Source organism: Myotis lucifugus, unplaced genomic scaffold, assembly GCF_000147115.1.
Source record: "Myotis lucifugus unplaced genomic scaffold, Myoluc2.0 scaffold_21, whole genome shotgun sequence".
NCBI lineage: Eukaryota > Metazoa > Chordata > Mammalia > Chiroptera > Vespertilionidae > Myotis > Myotis lucifugus.
This window is the reverse complement of record NW_005871069.1, coordinates 6,894,281-6,918,056: the sequence shown is the minus strand read 5'-3', so window position 1 is coordinate 6,918,056 and position 23,776 is coordinate 6,894,281. Positions and strand designations below refer to the sequence as shown.

The 23,776-nt window shown below is 42.3% G+C and overlaps 1 protein-coding gene across 1 annotated transcript in view; it reads left to right on the top strand.

The window, feature by feature from the left end:
* CCDC138 (coiled-coil domain containing 138) overlaps positions 1-23,776 on the top strand; it is a 204,581-nt gene that overhangs the window by 141,215 nt on the left and 39,590 nt on the right. The window contains exon 13 of the mRNA XM_023751377.1: positions 9,167-9,343. Coding sequence (XP_023607145.1) covers positions 9,167-9,343 — 177 coding nt within the window. The remainder of the gene's footprint in view (positions 1-9,166; positions 9,344-23,776) is intronic.

The following is a 23,776-nucleotide window of genomic DNA, read 5'->3' as shown; positions in this document are numbered from 1 at the left end:
GGGGAGTTGGGGCGCCGCCCCCTGTCATGCACAGAGCAGGGCGGATTGGGAGGTTGCGATGCCACCCTCAGTCATGCTCAGGGTGGGGCCGATTGGGGGGTTGGGGCACAGCCCCCTGTCACACTCAAGGCAGGGTCGATGGGGAGGTGGCGGCGCCACCCCCTGTCACGCACAGAGCAGGGCCGATCAGGGGGTTGGGGCGCTGCCCCCTGTCACGCACAGAGCAGGGCCGATCAGGGGGTTGGGGCGCTGCCCCCTGTCACGCACAGAGCAGGGCCCATCAGGGGGTTGGGGAGCTCCTCCCTGTCACGCACAGAGCAGGGCCGATCAGGGGGTTGGGGCGCTGCCCCCTGTCACTCACAGAGTAGGGCCGATAGGGGAGTTAGGGCACCGCCCCCTTTCATACACAGAGCAGGGCAGATCAGGGTGTTGGGGCGCAGCCACTGTCACACTCAGGACAGGGCTGATGGGGAGGTTATGGCTCTACCCATGTCACACACAGAGCAGGGCCTGTAGGAGAGGGTGGGCTGGAGGGGCCCCCCCCCCCGTGTCAAAAAAGAAGGGCCGAACAGGGGGGTTGAGGAGCTCCCCCTGTCACTCACAAAGTAGGGCCGATAGGGGAGTTGTGGCCCCACCCCCTGTCACACACAGAGCCACAGGGTGATCAGGGGGTTTGGGCGCTGCCCCCTGTCACGCTGATCCCGGTGCCAGGAGGCCTCGCGGCTCCGCTGATCCCGGTGCTGGGAGGCATATTACCCTTTTACTATATAGGATAGAGGCCTGGTGCATGGGGTGGGGGCCGGCTGGCTTGCCCTGAAGGGTGTCCTTGATCAGGGTGGGGGTCCCCACTGCGATGCCTGGCCAGTCTGGCTGAGGGGATCAGGGCCGTTTTCAGGCTGGCGGGTGACTGAAGCTCCCAACTGCTCCTTTTTTTCTTTTTCTTTTTTTCTATTCTGGGCCAGCTTTAGCTCTGAGGCCTCGCTGCTGAAAGCAGGTTTCTGGCCTTTACCTTCTGTATTTGATACAATGTTGCGGTCCGGCTGGCTGAAGCCTGGCTGACTGAAAGCTGGTTTCTAGGGTTTTGTTTAGCTTCTATATTTGCAACATAGTTGCTTAGAGTTGCAGCTGAGAGGCCGGCAAGTCAGGCGGGGAACGTTGGAGTCTGCCATCACTGGAGCAAGCAAGCCTCCCTGTTCGCTTCAGTGCATGGCTGCTGGCCGCCATCTTGGCTGACAGTTAATTTGCATAAGGATATGCTGATTAGCCAATGGGAAGGGTAGCGGTCGTACACTAATTACCATGTTTCTCTTTTATTAGTGTAGATGGTTGGATGACAAATGCTTCTCAAATGCTGTTTATATGAGTCTCTAAAAACCACATTACTTTTGGTTTATCATTTCTTAAAATCTATAAATTACATTTTACCATATTTTTCTACAACTTACTATTTTTGCCAACAGTGTGTTTGCAGTTTATTAATATTGATACAGTACTAGTGAATTTTAAACTCTCTGTGGTAACTGGTAATAAACAAAGGCTCTAACCAGAGAGTTCACATAATAGTATCTTTTACCTATCCGAATCACTTCATACCTGTCTCATTTTTTTCTTATGAATCTTGTCCAATTTCTTTTCAGGTAGGGTGCCTGTTTACAAAATCAATGTAAGCATTTTTTTTTTTTATCCTGTAGTCTTTTTTGTTAAAGTCTTTTTGTGAAGAAAGACAGCTTCCAATAATTTTCAGTCAAATTTTTTGTTATTATTGGGTATTCCTGAAAAGTGTTTATATTTTCAAATGTAATCTAAATTTTAGGATATAAAATGGAAATTGAAAAATCAGACTAAATAATGTCTCATTAATTTATTTTAAGAAATTTTAAGAAACATATGTAATGTTACCTTTCATCTAAATACATGAATACATCCTGGCCAACGTAGCTCAATGGTTGAGCGTTGACCCATGAATCAGGAGATTGCAGTTCAATTCCTGGTCAGAACACATGCCCGGGTTGGGGGCTCGATCCCCAGTAGAGAGCCTGCAGAAGGCAGCCAATTGATGATTGTCTCTCATCATTGATCTTTCTTTTGTTGTTGTTTGTTTTGTTGTTGTTAATCCTCACCTGAGAATATTTTTCCATTGGTTTTAAGGAGAGTGGAAGAGAGAGGGAAAGACAGAGAGAAACATTGATGTGAGAGAAACACATGGATTGGTTGCCTCCTTCATGAGCCCCAGGATCGGGCCTAAACCGGCAGTTGACATCCCTCTCACAATCCTGGACCGCTGGCTCCTAATCGCTTACCTGCCTGCCTGGCTGGTTTCCCCTAACTGCCCCCCCACCCCACCGCCGGCCTGATCGCCCCTAACTGCCCCCCCTGCCGGCCTGGTCGCCCCTAACTGCCCCCCGCTGCCAGCCAGGCTCCTCCAGTTGACCCCTCCCTGCCAGCCTGGCACTCCTAACTGCCCCCCTTGCTGGACTGGTTGCCCCCAACTGCTCCCCTCTGCGAGCTTAGTCGCCCCTCACTGCCCCCCCGCCCCCCAGCTTTATTGCCCCCAACTGCCCCCCTGGTGGCCTGTGTGCCCCCAATGCCCCCCCCCCCCCCCCGCTGGCCTGGTTGTCTCTTACTCCCTACCCTGCTGGCCTGGTTGCCCCTACCTGCCCCCCCCCCCACTGGCCTGGTCACCCTCCAACTGCCCCCCATGCCGGCCTGGTCGCCCTTCACAGTCACCCCACACAGACTGCTGTTCAGTCGTTTAGTCGTCCCTCACTAACCCCCCTGCCAACCTGGTCGCCCTGGGCAGCCTGCTTGTTCAGTCATTTGGTCATCCCTCATTAACCCTCCTGGTCGTAGGCAGCCATCTTATGAGGGTGTGATGGTGAATTTGCATATTACCTCTTTATTATATAGGATTACCAAACAGGCAGAATGAATGGAATTAATTGAAAGATATTAGCTATCTTATTAAAAATCTAAATGATACATTTTAAAAATATTAAAATGTGTTTAAAAAGTTACAGATTGCCTTGTGTACAAAAATAACAATCCTTCATAAAAACATCTTCCCCTAATTTTGATTAATTGACAAAGCTAATAAAGGGACAATTTGGTTTCCCAAATTGTAAAACCACCCCCATCTATGATTAATTTTTGTTGAATTCACTTTTTTTCTGTAACTTCTCTTTATTAAAAAAAAAGACTGTATAGTAAAATATAGCAGCTTTATCTAAGTGAAAGTGGTGCAACATGGGTGTCTTTTTACCATTTTTCTCTTTTTAAAAAGCTCAGAATTAGTCATTTGAAATAAAAAAATGTTTTAATGGAAGTTCTGAGAGATTTAAAAACTGTGCTAGTTTCCATGGGAAATAAGAGTGAGACTCTACCAGGTATACCAGTTAATAATACAGATTTTGTAATCAAAGAAAACAAGATAATTTCAAGAGAAACATCAAAAGTGCTTTATTCAAAGTAATGTCCATCGCTAGCTACACATGGGGAATATAATTTAAATAGGCTCTCTTACAATACAGTGCAAAAATTCTGGGAGAACTGAAAATGTAAACATAAAAACTTTTTGTTGTTGTTAATCCTCACTGGAGGATATTTTTTCCATTGATTTTTTTAGACAGAGGAAGAGTGGGGGGGGGCGGGGGGGAGAGATCAATTGGTTGCCTCCTGCACACACCCTGACGGGCATGGAGGATCAAACTGCAACCCAGGTACATGCCCTTGACCAGGAATTGAACCCGCAACCCTTCAATGTGCGACTGCCTCTGCATTGAGCCATACTGGTCATGGCTAAACATAAAAACTCTTAAATCAGAACAATAGTGCAAATAGATAATTCATACAAGAATCAACATAGGTCACACTTGTGAATTTGACATTACAATGCTAGCTCTTTTTTATCTCTGAAGATTATTATCCCATATTAGCAGTTATTAGTTTACAGAGGTTAGATAATTGTGCCAAGGCCACACAACCAGTATTTGAGAGTCCGATTCACCTCAGCTCTCTCTGTCTCTAAAGCCCACCCACCCTCTTGACCCTACTATACGACTTGCTAAGAATATGTACTTCCTGAGATATAAATATATACACACACAACACATAGCACTTACTATGTTATGGGCTAAGCATTTTACATTACTAAGCATTTTACATTACATTTAATCCTTAAAAGGTTATTAGAGCCCTAGCCAGTATTTCTCAGTGGTTAGAGCATCGGCCCATGGACCAAACTGTCATGGGTTTGATTCCCGGTCAAGGGCATTGTATATGGGTTGCAGGTTTGACCGCCAGCCCCATTCGGGGCCTGTGAGGGAGGCAACCAATCCATGTGTCTCTCTCTCCTCTCTTCCCCTCTCCCTCTACTCCCTCCCTTCCACTCTCTCCAAAAATCAATGGAAAAAAGGGTTAGGATTAGCAACAGCAGCAACAAAAGGTTATGAGGTATCAGTATTATTAATATCTCAGTTTTCTAAATGAAAAAATTGAGGCATAGCAAGGTTAAGCCTACACTCTTAATCATTATGCTATGCTGAATCACTGAAATAAAATCAACTGTCAGATATAACCTCATTTATTACATTTAAAAAAGGAAAATGATCAAATATAATGTGTCACTGAGAAGAAACATATAATTTTTATCGTGTTATAAATTGTAATCATTTTTAAGTACATTTTCTTACAGGCGCAACCAAAATGTATTATAACCTTTAATAAGATTTATTGCAAGAAAATAATTCAGAAGGGAAAAAAGTTCAAGGGTGTTAATTTGCTGTTTGTAATAATGTTCAAGGATAAATAACTGGCATACCCACAATTGGAATGAAGGAAATGAACATTAAATGAATTCTTGCACCATTGCTGGCATTTTTCTAGTCATTCACTTGGTTTTTTTCAAATGTTATGTCCCACAATAACCTTATAGAGTAGATGGTATTGTCATTTTTACAGAAGAGCAAACTGAGGGTCAGGCAAATGTAAGGGATCCAGATCTTTCTTGAACCCCCAAAATCAGGCCCTTAACAATATCATGAGGATAGTACAACGTTATACGTCATTAACAATTGTAAGTATGTAGGCGTGGGAATCAATGTGAAAACACTTTTTAATCATCACCCGAGAACAGGCTCAGAGAGAGAGAGAAAGAGAAATGAGAGAGAAACATCAATCCACTGCCACCCGCACTTGCCCTGACCAGGAATCGAACCTGCAACCTAGATATGTGCCCTGACTGTGCATTGAACATACATCCTTCTGATGCACGGGACAACAATCCAACCAATTGAGCCACCAACCAGGGCAATGTGAAAAACATTTTAATTTATAAAACCTTCAGTATGTACACATTTGATCTATGTAAAGATGATCATTAAAATCAAGAATTTTATCTGATAGAATTGTTTTAGGGACTTTATTCTTTTTAAATCAAAATATACTCTGTAAAACAGCGGTCACCAACGGGTAGTCTGAGTGGTCCGCGAAGTCCGAAAGGTTGGCGACCACTGCTTTAAAATGTGCATCGGGGCTAGTTCTACTGTCCTGTCCTACTCAACACTTAGCCCTAAATTTATGCAGATTCATGTATTCACAAATTATGTACTTATGCTTCAGGTCTAGAGAAATGTAGGGTATTACATTGTTCTCGAATAATAAGATTTGATCTGATAAGATGGCAATGTAATGTAGTAGCTAAGAACTTCAACTCTGGAGTCAGCCAGCTTAGGTTTGAATCCCAGCCCTATTACTAGCTATGTGACATTGGGCAGGTCCCTTTTCTGTTTCTCCACCACAATTTTTATTTTTTTAAGATTAAATGAAAATATGAAGGTTTAGCAGAGTCTGGCATATAATAATCTCTCATTATGCTGGCTGCTATCCTTGTAAACATCATCATCATTATCAATTTCTAAGAGTAGATTTTAATTGAGATCAGAATTGAAGTCTATTAGATTGCACTAGGTTTCTATGGTTGCTTCATAAGCCACCAAACACTTAATTGCTTAAAACAACAACCATAATAATTGCTAGCTCACAGTTCTTTGGTTTGGTAACTTGGACTTAGCTCAGCTGGGTGCTTGGGCTGGGCTGAGCTCCCCTATTCTTGGTTGGGCTTGCTAACATATATGGGGCCTCCTTCTGCTTGGTGTCTCATTCTCAAGTGGGCTAGCCTGGGGCTATCACATGTGTCAGTAGACTGCCCAGCTGGAGACTGGAAGAGGCTTGACCTCTTGAAGTCCAGACTCAGGTTTCTAACACCCAAGTGTCATTTCGGCTGCATTCTACTGGTCACAAGGTTAGCCCAGATTTAGAGGATGGGCAGTAATGTTAAGTTCACTTTTTGTTGGGAGTTGCTACAGGGATTCTGATTTTTTAATCTGCCATATAGACTAACAGGAAACTGTTTCATGCTGATTGAGATCAACAGATTGACTATTGATAAGGAATAAAAAAGATTATAGTTAAATGTCAGCATTTTTAAAACTCAATAATACAGCGTACTCATAAAAATAAATTAGTTTTTATACAATTGAGAACTAAAACTTAAAAACTCTCAGAAATTAAATTTGTCTTGTTTTTAGGAAATTTTCCCTTTTAGGGAAATTATAATAAGAATATATGTAATTATTTTTTCAATTCTCCCTAAAAGGTAAAACTACTTAAAAAGTAACCAAATATGCCCGGCTGGTGTGGCTCAGTGTTTCAGGTTGACCTATAAAGCAGAAGGTCATGGTTCAATTCACGGTCAGTGCACATGCTTGGGTTGCAAGCTTGATCCCCGGTGGAGCGCATGCAGGAGGCAGCTAATCAATGACACACTCATCATTGATATTTCTATCTCTCCCTCCCTCTCCTTGCCTCTCTGAAATCAATTAAAAGTTTATATTAAAAAAATAACCAAATACTATTTTTTACCTTCCCCAAATTAACAAAGGACAGTTTTTTAAGTTTGCAAACTTACTATATATCATATAGCATTCAGCCTATTTAATCTCAGGTGGTATATTAATAAGAAGTGAAGTAATTTGTGTCAAATACAGTAGGTCAAGCACTATGATTAAAAACTTTCATGCCGAAACCGGTTTGGCTCAGTGGATAGAGCGTCGGCCTGCGGACTGAAAGGTCCCAGGTTCGATTCCGGTCAAGGGCATGTACCTGGGTTGCGGGCACATCCCCAGTGGGAGATGTGCAGGAGGCAGCTGGTCGATGTTTCTCTCTCATCGATGTTTCTAACTCTCTATCTCTCTCCCTTCCTCTCTGTAAAAAATCAATAAAATATATAAAAAAAAAACAAAAAAAAAACTTTCATTCCTATGAAGAATTGAATTCAGGATTCATCTATACTCTTCTGCCTGAGTTGTTTCTAAATAAAGGTAGGTTGTTAAATAAGGCAAGTCTAGACAGAATCTAGCAACTTTGCTTAACCTAAATATACATTTATTTGCAATGTTTTATTAAACTACAAAAATTAAATGCAATAATTTTAGGGTTCTTTGAACTAAATTCTATCAAAAGTAAAAATGCAGTGATTCATAGGCACAGATCTTAATTTCTAAAAATTCTTTTACATATATTTTAATTTCACACAGGTTACTCTCAGCTTTTCATTCTTAATAATTAGGGTCCTTAATTATTTCTTTAGTTTATGTGAGCTGAAACAGCAGAGAAGAAATACAACAGTAGGCCAAAAGACAGTGAATCTTAATAAAGTGATTCTGCCATATTTTCAAGGGCACTTTTGAGTCTTTTTTAAAATATATTTTTATTGATTTCAGAGAGGAAGGGAGTGGTATAGAGAGATAGAAACATCAATGATGAGAGAGAATCATTGATCAGCTGCCTCCTGCACACCCCCCACTGGAGATTGGGCCTGCAACCCAGGCATGTGCCCTTGGCCAGAATCGAACCTGGGAGGGACCCTTCAGTCCGCAGGCTCTACCCACTGAGCCAAACCAGCTAGGACCATTTTTGAGTCTTTAAATAGAAGTCTCAGTAGAAAATTTAACTCACTAGTACTTGCATGACATGAACAGTTTTTTATTCTTTTGCATAGTATGTTGGGATGAGAGTTTTAGAAAACTAGGATATTGTGTGTTTTTTTAAAATATGTTCTTATTGATTTTTGGAGAGAGAGGAAGGGAGAAAGATAGAGAGAAACATCGATGAGAGAAACATCGACCGGCTGCCTCCTGCATGCTCACTACTGGTGATTGAGCCTGCAATCCAGGCATGTGCCCTGACCAGGAATTGAACCAGTGACTTCTTGGTTCCTGGGTCGATGCTCAACTGCTGAGCTACACCAGCCAGGCAACTAGGATATTCTTGTGTTGTTAAAAGCACAATGTAAAATCATTGTAAGAATAGTATCTTGGGTTGTTTGGTGTATTGAAGTATAATTATATGAGTATCTTAATAGTTCATTTGTATTGATTCTGGTTAAATTTATACTTCTTAATCCTGGCTTTACAAGCTTCCCAATCATCTATGGAACATCTATAAGAAAGTTCCAGGCTTCTGATCTGGCAGGTGCCATCATAGCATTGGCCATGATGAAATCTTGCTGTTCATAATGGCAGATGTATAACAAAAAGTAACACACTGGCGCTAATCCAATCTTCTGAAGTTGATTTTTAAATGCTAATGTTTTATCTTTATTAGGAGACAGAAATCCTAGTTTAAAACTCATGCAGCAAGTTTGTATAAAGTGATATCTTGAAATAGGTAAACATTAAGAAAGCAGCAACAACAAAAAGTATAATCTTAGAAGCTGTTGTAAAAGAAATACTAATACTGTTTAAATTTATGGAAGTGATTGTTATAATCAAATATGAAAAATAAACACTAATTATGATATTTACTATTAAACATCATTTGTTTTCTTGATATAACATAGAAATGGGGTTTATTATTATTTCAATGTTAAAATATGAAAATTTTGAATAAAATTTTACTATATCATAATGTAGTTCCTTTTCTCTTTTCCCACTTGAGTTCTAACAAATTAGTTAGGCATGGAATATCTAAATTTAGCCTGTAATCTCTGGTCATTTAAATTGTTTCACTTTTGAATTTGTTAAAGTTATGATATTCCCTTTGTACCTTCTGTTTCTGGTTACCAGCTGGACTATTAATATGGAAGTGGATTTTGCATATTGTTTTTCAGCTGACTACCTGGCTCAGGCATTTGATTCTCTTTGTTTGGACTTGAAGACAGATGAAGGAAAAATCTTATTTTTGGAGTATCAAGCTGTTCCAGTAATATTAAATCACCTAAGAATATCCAGTAAAGGGCTCTTATCCAATGTCATTGATAGTTTGCTTCAGATGACAGTGGAATCCAGTAAGTTTTAAAGTTTTATATACATTAAAGAAATTATGGTGGGATGATTTTTCTCATTTGTTCTGAATATATAATTCTACATATCAGATACCATTGTATTTTATAGTAGAAATGCTTTAAAATATTTTAATAGTTGTATATTAGAGTCATTAATAGCATCACTAAGTTATAAAACCTAACCCTTTGTCCAGATTTTCACTAACTTATTATAATTTCCAGTAGTCATCTCAGTTATGTGGATATACTTTGCAAATGTTACTCATATACTCAAGCTTCTTTCTTGTTTCTCTTGTCTCATCATTCTGACAGATCTGTTCTTATATTTCCTGTTTTCTCAGAGTGAGATAACCAAATGTTTCTTCACTTAAAGTGAGCACAGTGACAGCCATTGTCCTGTTGTTGCCTCTTCACCCTTCCTGTTTTTTGTTGGAGGCTACTCTTTTATATTCATATTTGTAATATTTTGTAGCCTGTGGGGGGTTTTATATTGATACTAGAGGCCCGATGCACAAAATTTGTGCACTGGAAGGGGAGTCCCTCAGCCCAGCCTGCACCCTCTCGCAGTCTGTGACCCCTTGGCGGACATCCTTCTCTCAATTGGGGCTCTCGCAGTCTGGGACCCCTTGCTTCTTACCGCCCACCTGCAGCAGAAGCAGGAAAGGCTCCCTCCACTGCCGTTGTGCTTACCAGCTGTGAGCCTGGCTTCTGGCTGAGTGGCGCTCCCCCCTGTGGGAGCGCACTGTCCACCAGGGGGCAGCTCCTGCATTGAACGTCTGTCCCATGGTAGTCAGTGCACGTCATAGCGACCGGTCGTTCTGCCATTTGATCGATTTGCATATTAGGGTTTTATTATATTGATACAACTAGTTCTTTTGTTACTGGTGGTTCCTAATTTAGCACAGATATGTATAGGGATGTTTACCATAAATACTAGCTTTGGTTGCCTTAGCTCTTTCAATCTAGAGTAACCCCTTGACTTGTAACAAGCAGTCATTTTACTTCAATAAATTCTTTTTCACTGTAGTTTGTCCTTTTACCTATTCCTCTTCCCTCTAGCACTGCTAAAATTAAAATGTTAATGCCTTCCAGAAAGTGGAAAGTAAAACTGGAAAGCCATTTTTCAGTGTGGTAGTAAGCAATCTATCTTACTTGATGCTCCATGCTGGTGAATCCCTAATGGCTGGGTGCAAAGCGTGGTTATACTTCTAACTAGGTACCGTTGGTATATGGTTTCACATTTTCAATTTCCTGTTATATACAATTTTATTTCCTTTTACAACATCCCTCTGAAGGATGCCTAATAGGAAAACTGGGGCCTGGAAAAATTAGGTAACTTGTTCATGAATTCCACAGCTATAGAGAGGTAGAACTCAGACTTGAAACCAGGTCTCTGATTCTGGATGTAAAGTGCATTTTATCATATATCACCATGAAAAGGTTTTCCAGGTTTGTTTGTTTTCTCTAGCCCCAAAATGTCATATTTTCACTGATCTATTTTGCTAATATTTTTAGCCATTTGTTACCATTAAGATAATTGATTATAGTTGGGGAACTAGCTACCTAGGTAAGTAATTTAATGTATAAATTTAAAGTATAGAGCAAAAAGTGAAAAATTAGTAAACTGAGAGACAGAGACCCAAGATTACTTGTTTAAGTGTGTAGATTTCCAACTAGTTTTGCAAAATTTTTGTTTAATGAGAAAGACAAAAATCCTACCAGATGCAAATATCTATTCATCGAAAACAAATCTGTCTGAATATGTCTGTTGTAGGTGAAATCTTGTAGCCAAAGAAAAACTAAGTAAAATTTTAGGAAACAGTGGGCCTGCTTGGGTGAAATGACTTTGTGGCACCATAATGTTCATATTTGGAGAAATAATTTTACCATAGATTAGTCAATAGATGTTCAGTTCATTTACATTTCTTTACCCTCATTCAAGTTATGTTCAAATCCAAAGTTATCATTTCTTGCTCAGTTTGAGTAAATGAAGCAAATACTAGTGTGGATTGCTAGAAAGCCATGTTGTTTTTAGTGATGGGAAACTTTTGGAAGTTCCATAACGGGAAGATCTTTGATATTTATATAAATTTTCTTGATATATTTTCTATTTTTAATAATCTAGTACCTGGTATTAGTGAGCCAACAAAATTCGTTAAAGGGGTAAATGAATGATAGATGAATGCAGAAAATACTTCTCTAGCTATTGGTTTTACATTTTTTCTTTCTAGATTTGAGATGGGAAACTCATTTCACTACATACATAATTTCCACATGCTATTTTTTTAAATTCATATGGAAAAGTTGTTGGAAAAGAAATCTTGGTAGAATTGATTTGCAGATGCTTATCTCACCCATCTAATGTGCATTAGTAGCCAGCTGTGTGTGTGTAGCACTGTGTTTCAAGCACTGTGTTTGCAATACTCTGCTGAACACTGGGGCTTCCTTTGAAGCCCTTTGGAGCTTCAGAGCAAGGAGCTGGAGCTAGGTGTCATGGGCTGACATCTAGCCCTGCACTACCCAAAGTGCCTACTACTGATTACCCAGGAAATCAGTATGGAAAGTATTTAAAAACCTATATAGTAATTTAATAGTAACTTTATGTCTGTTAAATCCAATTTAATAATTTAAAACATTTGGACTTGTATTTTGTATATTTGTTTTATTTCATTTTCTGTTGTTTTTTAATGGTATTGTAAAAAGATAAACTGAGACACATTACATTTTGAAAAGTTTATTTGAGCAAATGATTTGAATGGGCAGCACCAAAACTGAAAATGATTCAGGGTACTCCACAGGTGGGACCTGGGGCAAAGGTTTTAATAGCGAAGATATGGGGGAAAAAGCAAAGCAAGTAATTGGCTATAGCTTAAATATTTGCCTTTTTTGGGGAAATTTAGTGATTTGGCTGTTATAATAATTGTTCTTGAGTTTGATTTTCTCAGGTTCAAGAAAATCTAGTTGAATGTTTATGATTAGTTGTTTTTGAGTTTTGTTTTCTTAGATTCAAGTACATTGACTCTGGCTTAGGTTTTATTTGTTAAGCTGTGCTACAGAAAGCATTAGAGCAGTGGTTCTCAACCTTGGCTGCACATTAGAATCACCTGGGAATCTTTTTAAAATCCTGATTTCTGGGCCTCATCCTCCGGAAATTCTGTTTCTTTGTTATGGGATGGGGCCACAACATTAGTAACAAAGAAACAGAATTTCTGGAGGATGAGGCCTAGAAATCAGGATTTGAAAAAGATTCCCAGGTGATTCTAATGTGCAGCCAAAGTTGAGAACCACTGCCCTAGGAGCTGTATCGGTAAAGATACTGCTAAGACATTCGTCTGCTATTTTGCTGCCTATGGATTCTTACAAGATTTTTATGGTTTCCCATCTTATGTTTAAGTCCTTTATCCATTTTGAGTTTATTTTTGTGTATGGTGTAAGTTGGTGGTCTAGTTTCATTTTTTTCTTTTTTTGCATGAACTGTCCAATTTTCCCAACACCATTTATTGAAAAGATTATCTTGACTCCATTGTATGCTCTTGCCTCATTTGTCAGCTATTAATTGAGCATAATGGCTTAGGTCTATTTCTGGGTTCTCTGTTCTGTTTCATTGGTCTATATGTCTGTTCTTGTGCCAATACCATGCAGTTTTGAAAACAGTGGCTTTGTAATATAGCTTGATATCTGGTATTGAGATCCCTCCTACTTTGTCTTCTTTCTCTGGATTGCTGCAGCTATTCGGGGTCTTTTTTTATTCCAGATGAATTTTTGGAGAATTTGTTCTAGGTCTGTGAAATATTCGGTTGGTATCTTAATGGGGATTGCATTGAATCTGTAGATTGCTTTGGGTAGTATGGACATTTTAATGATGTTGGTTCTACCAATCCATGAACACGGTATATTCTTCCATTTGTTTATGTCTTCCTCTATCTCTTTTTTCAACGTCCTGTAGTTTTCTGAGTATAGGTTTTTGACCTCCTTAGTTAAGGTTATTCCTAGGTATCTTAATTTTTTCGGTGCAATGGTAAATGGGATTTTTTTTTAGTTTCTCTTTCTGTGAGTTCATTATTGGTGTATAAAAAAGCCATAGATTTCTGGGTGTTAATTTTCAGTTAATTTTGTATCCTGCTGCATTGCCAAATCCATTTATTAAGTCTAGTAGTTTTTTTGATGGAGTCTTTAGGGGTTTCTATGAATAGTATCATGTCATCTGCAAATAATGACAATAATACTTATTCTTTTCCAATTTGGATGCCTTTTATTTCTTCTTCTTGTCTGATTGCTATGACTAGCATTTACAGTACTGTGTTTAACAGGAGTGATGAAATTGGGCATCCCTGTCTTGTTCCTGTTCTTAGGGGAAATGGTTTCAGTTTTTGCCCATTGAGTGTGATGTTGGCTGTAGGTTTGTCACATATGGCCTTTATCATGTTGAGATATGCTCCCTGTATTCCAACTTTGCTGAGAGTTTTTATCAAAAATGGGTGTTAGATTTTGTCGAATGCTTTTTCTGTGTCTGTTGATATGATCATGTGATTTTTGTCTTTCAATTTGTTTATGTGATATATCACATTTATTGATTTACGAATATTGTACCAGCCTTGCATCCCTGGAATAAATCCCACGTGATCATGGTGTATGATCTTTTTAATATATTTCTGGATGTGATTTGCTAATATTTTGAGAATTTTAGCATCTATGTTCATCAGGGATATTGGCCTGTAATTCACTTTCTTTGTAGTGTCTTTATTTGGTTTTGGTATTAGGATAGTGCTGGCCTCATAAAAAGAGTTTGGAAGTGTTCCTTCCTCTTGGATTTTCTGAAATAGTTTGAGGAGTATATGTGTTAGTTCTTCTTTGATTGTTTGGAAAAATTCCCCTGTGAAGCCATCAAGACCTGGTCTTTTGTTTGGTGGGAGTTTTTTGATTACTGCTTCTATTTCATCAGTTGTTACTGGCCTGTTCAGTTTTTTTTTTAATTCTTCCTGATTCAGTTTTGGGATATTGTATTTTTCTAGGAATTTGTCTATTTCATCCACATTGTCCAGCTTGTTAACATATAGTTGTTCATAGTATTTTCTTACAGTCCTTTGTATTTCTGTGGTGTCCATGGTTACTTCTCCACTTTCGATTCTGATTTTATTTATTTGGGTCCTCTCTTTTTTTTTCTTGATGATTCTGGCTAATGGTGTATCAATTTTGTGTATCCTTTCAAAGAACCAGCTCTTGGTTTCATTGATTGTTGTTGTTTTTTTAAAATCTCTATGGTATGTATTTCTGCTCTAATCTTTATTATTTCCTTCCTTCTACTTACTCTGGTCTTGTCTTGTTGTTCTCTTTCTAGTTCTTTAAGTTGTAGGGTTAAATAGTTTATTGCTGATTTTTCTTTTTCTTTTCTTTTTTTTTTTTTTTTTTTTGGAGATATGCCTGTAGTGCTATGAACTTCCCTCTCAGGACTGGTTTTGCTATGCCCCAGAGATTTGGGGTTGTTGTGTATTCACTTTCATTTGTTTCCAGGAAATTTTTTATTTCTTTCTTGATCTCATTGATAACCCATTCATTGTTTAATAACATGCTATTTAGCTTCCATGTATTTGAATGTTTTAGGGTGTTTTTACTGTAGTTGATTTCTAATTTCATTGCATTGTGATCTGAGAAGATGTTTGATATGACTTCAATCTTCTTGAACTTATAGAGACTTGTTTTGTGTCCTAACATGTGATCTGTCTTTATGAATGATCCATGTACACTTGAGAAGAATGTATATTCTGCTGCATTGGGGTGAAATGCTCTATAAATGTCTATTAAATCCATCTGATCCAGTGTGTCTTTTAGAGTCTCTGTTTCCTTGTTAAGTTTTTGTCTGGAAGATCTGTCCGGGGAAGTCAGATGGGTGTTAAAGTCCCTCATTATGACTGTATTGTTGTCAATGTCTCCGTTAAAGTCCTCTAAAAGTTTTTTTATATTTTTAGTTGCACCTTTATTGGGTCCGTAAATGTTTACCAGGTTTATATCCTCTTGTTGGATCGATCCCTTTAGTATTATGTAGTGACCTTTGCTGTCTTTTGTGATGGCCTTCATTTTAAAGTCTATTTTGTCAGATATGAGTATTGCTACTCCAGCTTTTTTTCCCTTTCCATTTGCATGGAAAAATTTTTCCCATCTTTTCACTTTCATCCTGTGTGTGTCTTTTGTTTTGAGGTGGGTCTCTTGTAGACAGCATAAAGTTGGGTCATCTTTTTATATCCATTCAGCTACCCTACACATTTTGATTAGAGAATTTAATCCATTTACATTTAGCGTTATTATTGAGAGGTACTTATTTATAGCCATTTTAATTCTGTATGGCTAGGTTTCTCTTTCTGTTTCTTCTCAACAATCCCTTACAGCAATCCCTTTAGCATTTCTTTTAATGCTGGCTTGGTGGTTATGAACTCTTTTCGCCTGTTTTTGTCTGGGAAGCTCTTTATTTTACCATTTATTTTGAATGATATCCTTGCTGTATATGGTAATCTTGGTCTCAGATCCTTGCTTTCTATTACCTTGAGTACTTCATGCCATTCCCTTCTGGCCTGTAGAGTTTCTGATGAGAAATCAGGTGTCAGCCTTATGGGAACTCCTTTGTAGGTAAGTTTTCTTTTCTATTGCTGCCTTTAGGATTCTCTCTTTGTCTTTAATTTTTGGCATTTTAATTATGATGTGTCTGGGCATGGGTCTGTTTGGGTTCTTCTTGTTTGGGGTTCTCTGTGCCTCCTGAACGTGTGTGACTTTTTCCTTTACCCGGTTAGGGAAGTTTTCTACAATTATTTCTTCAAACACCTCTCTATTACTTTCTCCCTTTCTGCCTCTTCTGACACACCTGCTATTCTAATATTGTTATGTTTCACGTTGTCCCACAGCTGCATTAAGCTGTCCTCCTGTTTTTTAATTGATTTTTTCTTTTGGTTCTCTAATTGAGTGATATTTTCAACTCTGTCTTCTAATTTACTGAATTGATCCTCAGCTTCCCCTAATCTGCTGTGTATTCCTTCCAATGTGTTCTTTATTTGTGTTATGTCATTCTTTATGTCAGACTGTTCTTTTTTCATAATTACTATATCTTTTTTCATACTGTTGAGCATTTTTACCATCATTACTCTGAACTCTGTTTCAGATAAGTTTCTTATCTCTGCTTCATTTATCTCTTCTTCTGGAGAATTCTCTAGTTCTTTCATTTGGGGGTTGTTTCTTTGTTTCCTCATTTTGATTGTCTGGGTATGTGACTATGTATTAGTTAGATCCTCTACACCTCTCAATCTCTCCTGCTGGACAGTGTTAAAAGCTGTTTCTGACTAATTGGATCAGGCAAAGACTCAAAACCTCCAGAGACCCCCGCCCTCCCCTCTGTCTACAGACTAATAGGATTCCAGCTTGAATTGCCCCCAGGTAATTGTTGTCAGGTGTAGGGAAAGTTTTTTCAACAGGATGGAGCAGTTGCTTCTGTCTGGAGGCTAATTGTTCATTTTAATCTCTTATGTGGCCTCAGGGCAAGGTGTTTTCCTATAGGATGTGTCAGCTGTCTTCCCCCCAGGCTAGGCAAATTTCTATGTGGGAAAGATGTCCACTGCTGCGTGAGGGAATGACTCAGCCCTGGAAACTTGGGGTGTCTGCCTTCTGAGCTCTATCACCCGAGTTCCTAGTCCTGGGTTCTGGTCTCACAGCTCCAGTCCACTTCACTGTCCCTCTGTCAGAGCACAAGGTGGGTGGCTCCACAGGGAATTTTTGTGCATTGGCCCTTTAAGAGGGTTCCCAAACTTTCAGCTGCCACTCCCTGGCAGACAGCACCCCACTGCTTTTCACAGCTAGATGTTATGTGGGTTATCTCCTCAGTTTGGTGCTCTCTGCTGGGGAGCCCAGCTTTGGAATTAGATCCCAGAGTTCTTATTGGCACCCCTCCACAGCTGAGATATCTCTCCAGGACTTCAGTTGCTGTCTGTGGCTGCCCGGCCAGCCCTTTCATGCCTCAGCTCCTCCTACCAGTCTTATGTGGTCTCCATCTTCGGTCCTTGGGTATCAGCATTCTCTCCTGTGAGTTTTCTGTTTATTATTCAGAAAGCCTTTCTGTATTTCAGTTGTATTTCCAGCTTGTTCCTGGGAGCATGTCCATGCAGCATCCACCAGTTCTGCTGCCATTTTTTATCCCAATGGGTTGGGGTTTTAAGGAATCTCCATGGTGGTTGTAGTCACGTTGATGGAGTCTCTGACATGGCACCTTCCTGTGCCTGCAGGGCAAGGACTGAAAAGAGGAACAATGTCTTTTGCTAGTACTTCTGTCTGGTAGAAAGCTTCCCTTCCAGTCCTTGCCCTAAAGCCATACAATTCAGTTCCTCCCTTTTGTTTCTGTTGTCTTTGGAGCTGCTTCCCTAGTGCTAGAGCTCAGAGCTAGTGAGTCCCTCAGTGAATAATTCCATGCGCTGGCCCTTTAAGAAGGGATTCCAGCATCCTCTATATCACTCAGCCACAATCCCCACTGGTTTTCCCAACCAAAAGTTAGTGAACTTTTCATCCCGTCACTGGAACCTTAGCTGGGTGGGGGGGGCCTGGCTTGGACCCCTTGCTCTATAGAAGGAGACCTGCACAGCTGAGATATCCCTCCTGATTTTTTTAAATGAATTTTTTAGAGATAGAGGGAGACAGGGAAAGAGAGAGATCAATTTATTATCCCCCTTATTTATGCATTCATTGGTTGATTCTTGTATGTGCCTTGACTAAGGATCAAATCTGCAATCTTTGTGAATTGGGACAAGTCTTTTACCAATTGAGCTACCTGACCAGGGCCTTGCTCCTGATATTTATATGGGTGTAGAAGCAGTCCATTATGAGTCTCCACCCCTCCTACCAGTCTCAATGTGGCATCTTCTCTATAGCCTTAGTTTTAGGACTTCTGTTTGGCCGTAGTTCAGGTGGTTTTAAATGGTGGTGGTTCTGTTGTGTAGCTGTAATTTTGATGTGGTTGTGGGAAGCTGTGAATACTGCATTTTCCTATTCTCTCATCTTGACCAAAAGCCCTTAATTGTCATTTTCTTTTTTGTTGTTGTTAATTCCATTGATTTTTAGAGAATGGAAAGCAGGGAAGAGAGAGAGAGAGAGAGAGAGAGAGAGAGAGAGAGAGAGAGAGAGACATCGATGAGAGCGAGAGACTCATCAATTTGTTGCACCCGTACTACCCCTCCCCCACACATTCCCTTGTTATGCCAGAACTCAGGCTGGTGGGAAGCAACAAACCATATGCACTCAGAGATTCAGAAAAGAACTATTTTATTCACACGGGTGCTGGCTCAGGGAATCCCCTCCAAAGGCTGAGCACCATGTCTGGGTTCTGACCTTCTTTTATACATGACTAGAAGCCCGGTGCATGAAATTTGTGCATGGGGGGGGGGGTGTTCCTTAGCCCAGCCTTCACCCACTCCAATCTGGGACTGCTAGAGGGATGCCCGGTGGGATCGGGCCTAAATGGGCAGTCGGACATCCCTCTCACAATCCAGGACTGCTGGCTCCCAACCACTCACCTGCCTGCCTGCCTGATTGCCGCTAACCACTTCTGCCTGTCAGCCTGATCACCCCCTAACCACTCCCCTGCCAGCCTGGTCGATGCCTACCTGCTCCCCTGCTGGCCCAATTGCCCCTAACTGCCCTCCCCTGCTGGCCCGGTCACCCCTAATTGCCCTCCCCTGCAGGCCTGGTTCCACCCAACTGCCCTCCCCTGCAGGCCTGGGTCCCCCCAACTGCCCTCCCCTGCAGGCCTGGTCCCCTCCAACTGCCCTCCCCTGCAGGCCTGGGTCCCACCAACTGTCCTCTCCTGCAGGCCTGGTCCCCCCCAACTGACCTCCCATGCCAGCCTGGTCACCCCTAACTGTCCTCCCTTACTGGCCTGGTCACCCCTAACTGCCCTCCCTTGCCATCATGGTCACCCCTAACTGCTCTCCCCTGCTGACCTGGTCCCCCCCAACTGCCCTCCCCTGCAGGCTTGGGTCCCCCCCTCCAACTGCCCTCCCCTGCCGGCCTGGTCATCCCTAACTGCTCTCCCCTGCTGGCCCGCTCACCCCTAACTGTCCTCCCCTGCAGGCCTGGTCCCCCCCAGCTGCCCTCCCCTGCAGGCCTGGTCCTTCCCAACTGCCCTCCCCTGCAGACCTGGTCCCTCCCTACTGCCCTCCCCTGCAGACCTGGTCACCCCTAACTTCCCTCCCTTGCCAGCCTGGTCACCCCTAACTGCCCTCCCCTACCGGCCCAATTGCCCCTAACTGCCCTCCCCTGCCGGCCATCTTTGACCACATGGGGGCAGTCATCTTGTGTGTTGGAGTGATGGTCAATTTTCATATTACCTCTTTATTATATAGGATAAGTTTCCGGGTATTCAGGGGTCTTTCCACACATGTGGAAGCTTGGGCGGTTGGCTGATGGAAGAAGCCAGTGAGATTACAGAAGCCAAGCGCATGGTTATGGTGGAGCAAGTAAGGGGAGGGTTATCTGCTCTTGACTTGCCTTTTCATCCCCCCCTCTTGATTCTCAAGTTGCCCCTAGTGGACTTAGAGAACATCATTATTTTAAGGGTGGGTATGGACAAGGGATTTCCCCCTGTGCTGTGTGAAGGGGATGGGGTGCCAACCACTCCTGCTACTTCATGGGGGTGTCGAATGGGGAGGGGATGCAGCATCTAGGGCTCCTCGCCATCTAGAGCAGTGATGGCGAACCTATGACATGCGTGTCAGAGGTGACACGCGAACTCATTTTTTTGGTTGATTTTTCTTTGTTAAATGGCATTTAAATATATCAAATAAATATCAAAAATATAAGTCTTTGTTTTACTATGGTTGCAAATATCAAAAAATTTTTATGTGACACGGCACCAGAGTTAAGTTAGGGTTTTTCAAAATGCTGACACGCCGAGCTCAAAAGGTTCGCCATCACTGGCTAGAGGGTCGTATCGGTAGTTGAGGTTCTTTGTTTGAAGCAACATCTGGAGTTTTATTGCTCCTAAACAAGAGTAAATGAAACGGTTTAGCATATTGTTTCCTCCCCAGGTACACATGGAAGCAGTATCATAACACGCCTTGGGTTGATAAGTATAGCTAACAAAGGTCTGGCCTCCCTGTTTCCCAAGAAGGCAGTCCTTCGAGTTTACATAGGGAGTTTCTAGGCAGGGACATTCAGGAAGGCTGGAGATCTCAGTAAGGGAGTTTAGCAACAGTAAAAGAACCAGTCTCATGTTGGGTACTTGGTCAGGGACAGCAATAAGTGATGAGGGCAAGGAAGAGGATAGTTAATATTGCTAATAGAAGAAGACAAGCAAGGACACAGAGTCCGAAGCCAGGATCAGCCCAGCAGGTGGTGACCATCGGGTCCACTGATGGAGTCCTTAGGCTTTTGAGTGGGTCAATTAGCAGGTTTTACTGTCTTCTTAAGGGTGATCTGCAGGAGAGTTGTGGTTGGGGGTTATCTTCCACTCAGGTTAGTTGTCCTTCAGTGGGTGGGCTGCCTTCACTCGGAAGTGATGTATCCAGGTGTTCACACCTGCTACTTTAAGTGCTGTGGGAGTGGTTAGTATTACTAAGTAGGGCCCCTCCCAGGTTGTTTGAGGGGTTCTCTTTTCCAGTCTTTTACCCAGACTTGGTCCCCTGGCTTATGGGGATGTACCATTATTCCCAGATAAATGGGTATTCTGTCAGTTACCCACCTATGTACCTTAAAGACAGTTTTTCCTAGTCCTTGCAGCTGTTTTTGAATCTCTAAGTTTCCTAGTTCTTTTATGTCCCCCGAGTTTGATTAATGGGAGAGGTCTCCCATACAGGATTTCAAATGGGGAGAACCCTACCTTTGCTTCGGGGTACAACGTACCCACAGGAGAGCCAGAGGCTTTTAGTCCAGGGCAGGTTAGTTTCCTGACATAGCTTTGCCATAGCCTGTTTAAGGGCCCGATTCATGCGTTCTACTTTCCCTGAGCCCTGAGGCCAGTAGGCTGTGTGTAAATTCTATTGGATGCCTAGAGTCTTAGCTGTCTGCTGTACTACTTCTGCCATGAAGGCTGGGCCATTGTCTGAGCCCATAGTTAATATTTTTTCAGTGCCCATTTGATATCTCGGGATGATATCTCGTAGTAGAGCTTTGGTTACTTCTCTTGCTTTCTCCAAGCATGTGGGATAAGCTTCAACCCAGCCCGAGAAAGTACAGACAAAAACCAGGAGGTATTTGTTTTCCCTGCTGGGTCCTATTTCAGTATAGTCTACCTCCAGGTCTTTATAGGGTGCTTGGCCACAGTGCTAGATTCCAGCGGGCCCAATGGGGCTTTGCTTGGCATTGTTTTGTTTTGCCAGTTCTGAAATCCGGGAATCCATTTTCGACAGAACGCAGTGGCTCCCAGAAACTCTCGAATTTGTTGACAGGAAGTGGAAACTGAAATAGCGCAGATTGCCTGTTTTCTTTCAGCCCCAAGCAATCGTTTGCCTTGGGTAATTCTGAAGCCTAAGTATTTGACCTCATTTTGGCAAATTTGTACCTTTTTCTTCAATACCCAGTATCCAACCTCCATCAGCAGCCTGAGTAAAGCCCTGGTTCCCTCCCAACATTGGGCTCGAGTGGGACTAGCCAGTAGGAGGTTGTCTACATATTGGAGGAGGACACATCCTAAGTCCCGTCCTGGGAACCTGGCCAGGTCAAATGCTAGTGCCCTGCTGAACAAGGTTGGTGAATTTTTGAATCCTTGAGGCAGTCTAGTCCAAGTGAATCGTTCCTTTGCGCCCGTGGTGGGGTTTTCCCATTCGAAGGCGAACAGAGGCTGGCTATTGGGCGCTGGTTGGTGGCAGAAGAAGGCATTCTTTAAGTCCAGGCATGTTAACCATTCTGCCTCGGAAGGTATGAGCCCTAGCAGAGTGTAAGGATTAGGGAGCACCGAGTGCAGTGTGATAATGTCTTCATTAATGGCCCTTAAGTCTTGTACCGGGTGGTAGTTGTCTTTCCCAGGCTTCTTTATGGGCAGCAGGGGGGTGTTCCATGGAGACTGGCATCTCTTTAGAAGCCCCACTTGAGTAGTCGGTCTGGGTGAATCTGGATCCCCAGACATGCTTCCCATGGAACCATGTACTGGTGTATCTTGACAGGCTGGGCTCCAGGCTTCAGTATCAGGGTGTGGTTTTTGGCCAGACCAGGTAGGTTTTCTTCTTCCCAGACTAATGGGAACTCAGCCTCTAGCTCTGGGGCCACTGTTGGCTCATCGGGCAGGGTGGTATACAACCTCCATTCTTCCTCCCGTGGTACCTTCAGAGACAGAATCATGAGAGGGGCTTCCTTATCTAGGCACAGTTGTGCCAATCCATCCGGGGTAAAGGCTATCTCTGCACCCATCTTTGCCAGGAGGTCCCTACCCAACAGCGGGACTGGGCAGTCTGGTAGATACAGGAACTCATGTACTACCTGGTGGCCCCCAACTGGCATTGTCAGGGACCACAGAATGGTCTATGGGTTTTGGTCCCAGTAGCCCCCACAATGGTGACTTCTTGTCCTGATAGGGGTGCTAGCTTTTGTGTTACTACAGAATGTTCGGCCTCTCTGTCTACCATAAAGTTCACTGGCCCCCAATCTTCATTTCGACCATGGGTTTGTGGGGGCCAAGTGGGATAGAGCCTGGTCTTTCCTAGTTCGAATCCACTCCTGCCAGGCCCATCAGGTCAGCCTCTAGTGGTTCTGCCAGTAGCAGCTGAGTGGAGCAGAAGCTCCTGGCTTCCCCTCCTGATGGTTGGGGCACTCATTTTTCCAGTGCCCAAATTCTTTACAGTAGGCACATTGGTCTCATCTCAGGGGCCCTTTCCTTCTTGGTTCTTTAGTCCCTCGTTGTTTCTGTCTGGGCTCTTCTGGCAGGGCTGGTCACCACCTCAAGGCAGCAGCCAGGAGAGCCGCCTCCCTTTTCATTCTTCGTTCTTCCTCCTTGGCAGCGTGGTCTTGATTCACAAAGACCTTGTTGGCAATTTCTAACAATTCAGTGACATTCTTTCTGGCGAACCCCTCTAATTTTTGAAGTTTCTATCTGATGTCAGTTTGAGCCTGCCCCACAAAGGCAGCATTGACCATGCTCTGGTTTTCAGGGGCCTCTGGGTCGAATGGAGTGTAGACTCTGAAGGCCTCACAGAGTCTCATAAAAATCAGCCGGACTCTCATCCCGTTTCTGCAAGACCTCAGAAGTTTTTGCCATGTTTGTAGTCTTCTTGGCCCCTGCCTTCATCCCTTGGAGGAAGGCGAGTTGATATCTTTCTAGACGATTTCTTCCTTCCTCTGTGTTTGGGTCCCATCGTGGTTCTTCATCAGGCGAGGCTTCTCATGCCCAGGTTTCTGCATCTAGGTGTCCAGCTGGGGCTTGAGTCTGGAGCCATTTCCTGGCTTCAGTGACAATTCGTTGGTGTTCCTCTGTATTGA